Source organism: Lontra canadensis, unplaced genomic scaffold, assembly GCF_010015895.1.
Source record: "Lontra canadensis isolate GAN:19392208 unplaced genomic scaffold, GSC_riverotter_1.0 scaffold101, whole genome shotgun sequence".
Lineage (NCBI taxonomy): Eukaryota > Metazoa > Chordata > Mammalia > Carnivora > Mustelidae > Lontra > Lontra canadensis.
Genome location: NW_022631095.1, coordinates 7,306,951 through 7,314,093, shown reverse-complemented (window position 1 = coordinate 7,314,093; position 7,143 = coordinate 7,306,951). Strand labels below are relative to the sequence as shown.

Sequence of the window (7,143 nt, the reverse complement as noted above, 5' to 3'; positions counted from 1 at the left end):
GTACAACTGCAAACCTAGAATATAGTACCTGATCTTGGGAAGCCCTGATACACTTGAACATTGTAATATTTCTTTAAAGTAAAGAGGGTAAGGAGGTGGTGCTAGAAGAGTGGTTTGAACTACTGTAAAACAGACACAGGCACAAAAATGATATGGTGGGCACTTATTCAATTCTTCTGAAAGCTCGATTTTTCTGGACCAATTACAACAATAAAGAACGTGTGCTTTAAAGCATCACATTTTGTAATAAGCCCAAAACTGTCAATTTGATTTTATGGTTAAGTGCTCAGAATACTGAAGTTGTTAAGACTGCATAGGATGCCGGTTTTTTTTTTTTTTCTTCTGTATATCGCAAATTATAATGAGCTATCCCATTAGTATTGTACACAGTACACTGAAATAGTTTCACAAAGTTAGTTCAGAGTCATTTTTGCCCTGGTGATTCAAAGATCTTAGATGAAATTTTTAAACATACAATCTTATTAAAAATCTAATCAAAATATCATTTTAAGTTTAATAAAACAGTACCACTATATATACTCTCAATAACTGTATTATACAATCAATCCTATGAGGTTTTTACTTGCTTTTCATATCACACTGGTTATTAAAGATAAAAATAAATTTGATATACATATACCATATACTGATATACAGTCTACACATTGATACATATACATATACATACATACAATATAAATACCCACAATACAACATTGGCAGGTGACAGAAAGCATTTTCTTTGATGTCTGACGTACTAGCTCTATGAATATTCTCCAAAAGCCTGCAATACTACAGATACATACATAAATTACAAAGAATGAGCCAGGGAGATTTAAGGAAACTGTATATACAATTACTTAACTTGCAATATTTTCTTGCTGTTGCATTCAAGTCAACAAACTATCATGCAGATTCAAGTATGTACTGACATTCTCTCTATGAAGATATTCTCTTTGCATGCAATGGGTATTATTGTCTGAAGCAGAATGCTGCCCACTTGGGTTCTGGATACTACAGATACAAAAGGAGAATGACAATGGCTTTGGACTTTAGTCCCCCTTTTAACAGTGAGACACTGAGAAGGAATCTGAGAGGACAAAGCACCTCCCTATCACTTGTTGGGATTATTTTGTAGTGAACTACTGACCTGTAAAGTCCTCTATGTGACTTGATAGTATAAGATGTCAAAAGACTGATGGAAATACCTTTTGACCTGAGGCCAACTAGTAGCCTGACCTGGCCTGGGAGAAGAGACAGCAAGAAAGCTTTTGAGCAAGGTAGACCCAGAGACTCATCTGCCTGCAAGGCTGACTGATCTTTTGTCAGAGTAACTTAGATGCTGAGAAAAGCAGATGCTATTTAAACCCAAAGTCACACTATTATTCATTAACTAAACTTTTAGTAAGTCCTAGGATGCCACTTTGGTCCTTTGCTTAACAGTGTTACTGTTACAAGTGGAAAAATTTGTCATTCAAAAAGTGAAGCGATTGTTCGCTGCTAAAATTAAGGAAGGTAGCTACCAATGTGCTGAAAACTTGACTAGGTCCATGAGCTAAGGTAGCGAAACTTGGACCTACAACGCTCTGAAACTCCCTGTGAATTCTGGCTTTAAAAAGCCTAACTGATGACTACAAGGAAAGATGCCAAAGGAATTCAAACTCTAAGAACAACTAACTCTACTCAAGAAAGTCTTGATAGTAAGACAACTTCTAAAAGGTAAAGTTTCTTTCCATTGTCTATGATTAGGGATAAAAGCAGAGCAGAGTTAAAGCTCATACCAAATCAGGCCCTGCCTTACTTAAGAACAGCGTTTTAAGCTCTTTACATCAGAAGGAGTAGCAAGCTAGGGCCAGCAGGAAACTCTCCTTCACTGCTGGTTATATAAATTCTTCTGCAACCTCAGAAGTTCTGTGGTTTGGCCACAGGGTGAAATACAAACTCTAGAGACCACTTCTAGCTTGGCCTTAGAAAGCCAGCCAATTTTGCTCTTCCAAAATTAATTCCCTCATACTGCTCTTGACTAGGACACAGTCCTCATCTTCTGAATTAGGATAACAGAGAAGCCTAGAGGGTTTTGCACAGTTGCTTTCTACCTTCTTTACCTAAGATCAATAGGAACTACAGTTCTACCAGAGTAGTCTCCTACATATTGGTTTTACTTATGATTAATTAAAATACATGAAGTTGGTTTACTTAGGCATTGCTAAGAGTTACCAAAATTGTTTCTAAAAAACTCACTTCAAACAATGGCTATAGCCTGGCAGTAAAATGAAGACTCTGCATGCTAGTAGTTAAGTTTGATTGCTAACAATGGATTTCTAACATCTCTTGAAAGGTCAACATGCAAGGTAGGGGAACAAATCTTGAAAACACTCAAAAGATTTTATACATGGGCCACTTCTATGGTCAATTTTGCAACAAGACTATCACCAAGGTGTTCTGATGGCTATCAAGATTTTCTGTACAAAAAATAATATTAAGTGTATTTATGTGAAGGAGAATAATGATTTATCACATGGAGAGAAATCCCAAGGCTCCTGGTGCTGAGGTATGGGTGAGGAGTGGGGATGGGAAGAGGGGGAGTACCTTCAAAAGGAAAGGAAGAGAGGTCCCCTGTACTGTGAACAAGGCAGCAGGCTTGGGATAGCTGTGAAAGGAAATGTCTTCATTTCTGACTAGATACCACATGAAAGAAATGATCATGAAGGAAATTGTGGTTGGCTATGGGCAAGATTCAGAATCTAGTCAAATCAGGGGCCCTTTCCTCCTATTGGATACACTCTTGGCCTACTAGGTGCACTGACAACAGATTGGGCAGAGGTATCCTCAACACATCCCTGCAGATGGGCAACATCATGCCAGGGCAATCTGGGATCCTGGCTAACAGAAAAACCTTTTGCAGTTGTTTTTAAAGAGAAACTATGCAAACATAGTATACGGCAGCTTCCAAGTGTCCTTCTCATTCATTTATCTATTAGCATATACAGCAGTTCCTGTGGCTAACATTAGTGAATCATACACTAGGCATAATGCTGTAGTGGTGCTGATGCCAACTGAGCATTTCAGAACTACTCTAAATGTCAGAAACACTGCAACAAGGTACCATTTCATGTCTATTATATACTGTAAGTAAAATACACAGAGACATTCTATATACACAGACACAGTCACACTGTGGACAAACACATTCAAGCCAATCAGGGATGTTTATTTTTCTTTAGTTATTGAAGCTCAGAGATGATATAGTTTAGGTATTTCTCTCTGCTTGGTATAAATAACTAGGCAGAAAACAAACAGGCTAATTATTCAGATTTAAGGAAGAAAGATGATTCCCTCGTGGGAATCTTAGATTTGGTCAGAAGCTGCAAAAATGAATCAGGTACACAGGGCCATATTGGTAACTACCTTGTTTGTTTTATGGTTCTGAAACATAAATTTAGTCATTGCCTTTATGTAAACAAGATAGAGAGTTAGAGTGAGTTTTTCAAAGGTGTGGCAAAATATTTATCACAAAGCAAGCAGCTACAACCACAGCATGGGGTTTCTCTTTTCTGGGCACTAGCAAATATGGGCATTTATAGAGGTAAAGGAAATAAATGTTAATAAATAATGCTGGCATACCAGAACAATATGCCACTAGAAACCACCACGGTTTAACAGCAAGTTTTCTCCAATTTACCAGAACCATGATATTCATGCAGAGTCCCTGATTCTTTGGTTATAGTACCTTTAATTAATAAACTGAGTAGAACTAGAGCAAATATGTATGGGAAGGAAAAGAGTATTCAAAGTGATTCCAATAGATCTGAAGTCATGGAGATTATAGCTTTCAGGATCACAAAATTTCAGGATTTCAAAATCAGAAACTTCTAACTCATAGAGGGCTCATTTTTCACTTTCTCTTCCTCTATAAGAGAATGTGCTGTTTCTCATCCTAAACTGCAAAGGGACCATCACTGGAACAGACTCATTACTGTAAGGTTAATAGAACTATTTTGCGTAGGTAGAAAATAATGATTTAAAATAAAGTACTTATTTTTAGGAAAAAGTTCAATAGTAGCAGAGTGAACTGGCTATCAAAAAGACTGAGATAAGAATAAAGTAAGTAACCTTGCATAGGCAACCAGTAGATTCTTCAGTTTTCCAACCACAATTCATTCAATTTATTACTTTCAGATTTATTTTAAAGAATCAGTATTCATTGCATTGCTGAACTGCAGCTACTTTTTCCTGTCTTATTTTGTCTTGATTAAAAAAAGAACAAAAGGGGTTCCATTTGCAACATTATTTTGTTAGGAAGACCCCAGTATTTCATAAACAGGAAATAACACCATGACTGAATAACCTAATTCCTGAATGACAAGGTATTGATGATAGAGATGATTCTGGATTCCTAGTCTAGACCCTGGGAGTGAGGTAACAATTTCCTACACACCAACCACATGCCTACGGCTACAGCTCCCCAAGAGTCGATTATTGCCACTACCCTTTAGGAAACAAAATGAACTTGGTGTTGTCTTTCCACAACCTTCAATGGCAAAAGATTTCATTCCCTCTTTCCTTCTTTGGCTGAAATGTAATCAACACTTCAAGGAAGCTAATGCACTTCTTAGGTTCTCCAAATCCTCTGACCTTCACACTTCCTATCTCTGCTTTCAGCAGGATCACAACTCAACAGTAAGTGTGAAGATGTATGCACACCTGCATCACAGTGGAACATCTTGAGTCCCAGAACTGTAATTCTTAACTGAATTTCTGTGAGTGCTCAATTTCACCTCTGTGACTGAGCAAGGTTTCACATATAAAGGCTTATATGAACTCTGGCTAGAATTTGCTAACTACCAAGTTCGTCCAGTTAAATGTTTCATAATGAATTAAATTTTTTAACCTTCAGAAAGTGTAATAGCTGATTCAAGAATACATAAAATGACTGAACGGAGGGCAAATAAGAAAAAAACCAAAGGAAAAGTGACAATTAATTCTGAAATCATGATCCCCTCCCCCTCACGAAAAAGGTGCATTAGTCATCAAGTAGCAAAAAAATCATCAAAGCGAAGAAATTAAGAGCAAAGAGACAATCAGAACAGAAACTAACAAAACTATACAATAGAAAAGGTTACTAATGCACCGTTTAGTCACAGACTGTTTAAAAATATATTCACGGGTTTACCAGAAAGATCTTGAAAAACTCTATTTTGCTCCATGACCAGTACTTCCTGGTCACAGATGGATTCTAAGTGACTTTTTGCTTAATGCTTGGTGTTTCAGGTCGGTGATCTTTCCTCTCTGACACGTTACGCTTAACCTTGGCTGTGACTGGGGATGAATCCGGATTCAGTGAAGGACTTGAATGTGACTTCTTCAGTCCTGCAGCCTCACTTTCATTGTTACTCAGGAGCTCCTTGCCTCCTTCTTTTAGAATGCTGACATAAATTTCATAACGGGTTTTCTGGAGGGAAAGTGAGAGAAGAATGGTAGTCAGTATACTGTTCATAAATGCATGGAAGAATCATGCTTCTTCAACATCCAGGCACAAGAATGGTAGAAGCTTGAGGAGCTATGACCTCTGGTTGTGGGCAATTAGATGGCTCCTGTGGTACAGTCACCTGAGCTTCCCTCAAATGACCAAGGCCTTCACTTGAACCTAGCTTGGATATGGTTGTTTACTCCCTTTCCTACCCCCTGTAATTCTACAAAGACTCAACTTGAGGAATCAGTCTATGGTGAATCTACTGTCCAGTTCCCTACAAGATCACAACACTTTCTAGAAGCTGCTCTGGGTTTCCCACCATTGCTTTTCTGTTAGAACTACCAATTTCTCAGAGTACTGTAGTTTCTCACAAAACTTCAAATTATATTCTGATACTTTCCTCATACTATAAAATTTTTTTCATCATCAACTATTTCCTTAGTATCTATTATGTTTTAAACAGCTCCTTGATTCTATCTCTGTGTATCTTTGTCTAAAAATAACTGACAAGCACACTGCAGAATATATGTATATGTATCTTGCAAATTACAGATGGGCCTCAGATTCTTGATTTGATAGATTCTAGTCAAAATAAGCCTTTCACTGTACTGCTTTGACATATGAAGCATTTATAGAAAGCATAAAGTGTTTTTTATTTTTAAACAAAATGAAGTGTCGGTTATAATTATCCCAACAAAGGCAGGCAGATTCTCTGACTATAAATATTTTAAGGATTTTCCAAGTTAGACTGAGATTTTAAGTTAATAATTATGATGTTGAAGTTATTGGAAGTTACTCTTTCAGTTGTTTTGTTCAAAAGAAAAGCGGCTAGTAATTAGCCTTGCTCTGGGTCTGGTCAGTATCTATGTGGAGATGCCAAGTTTTGCTTGATAATGATAATGACATTTACATGAAGTGCTCATATGCTAATTTCAGGTCATTAATACAATAATCATGTACCTCATCAGTACATTACTTTCCCTATTTTACAGTAAAGGAGATAGAGGCAGTGAGAAGTCCAAAGTCAGAGTTTGCAAAGAAGCTGGGATTTAAAGTCAGGAAATCTGACTCCAGAACCCACTGTCTTAAGATATATCTCCTCACTGGATATGAAAATATATGCATGTATATTTTAGGATGACTACTCTTACAGATACTGTTTGTTTAGTCAATTAAATAAGGCATTCTCAATCCCCCCATTTCTGTGTCCTCCCACTACAAAGGTTCCTCTCACTGTAAAACATGAATACTTTTCCAGCCCCTCTTTTTTTTTTTTTAATTAACATATAACGTATTATTTGCTTCAGGGGTACAGGTCTGTGAATCATCAGTCTTACACAATTTACAGCACTTACCACAGCACATACCCTCCCCAATGTCCATAACCCAGCCACCCTATCCCTACCCCACCCCCACCCCCAGCAACCCTCAGTTTAAGAGTCTCTTAGGGTTTGTCTCCCTTCCCAGTCCCATCTTGTTTCATTTTTTTTTTCCTCTTTGCCCCGCACGGCCCCCTGCCCTGCCTCTCAAATTCCTCATATCAGAGAGATCATATGATAATTGTCTATGACTGACTTATTTCGCTTGGCATAATATTCTCTAGTTCCATCCATATCATTGCAAATGGCAAGATTTCATTTTCTGATGGCTGCATAGTATTCCATATACCA

General features: G+C 37.4%; 1 protein-coding gene across 4 annotated transcripts in view; it reads right to left on the bottom strand.

Annotated features, from left to right (window-relative positions):
• Positions 1 to 500: 500 nt before the first annotated feature.
• Positions 501 to 7,143, bottom strand: part of PSD3 (pleckstrin and Sec7 domain containing 3) — a 601,036-nt gene continuing 594,393 nt past the window's right edge. For all 4 annotated transcript variants that reach the window (XM_032838061.1, XM_032838062.1, XM_032838063.1 and 1 more), the window contains one exon: positions 501 to 5,452. In XM_032838061.1, the coding sequence (XP_032693952.1) occupies positions 5,237 to 5,452 (216 nt within the window). In that variant the 3' untranslated portion in view covers positions 501 to 5,236. The remainder of the gene's footprint in view (positions 5,453 to 7,143) is intronic.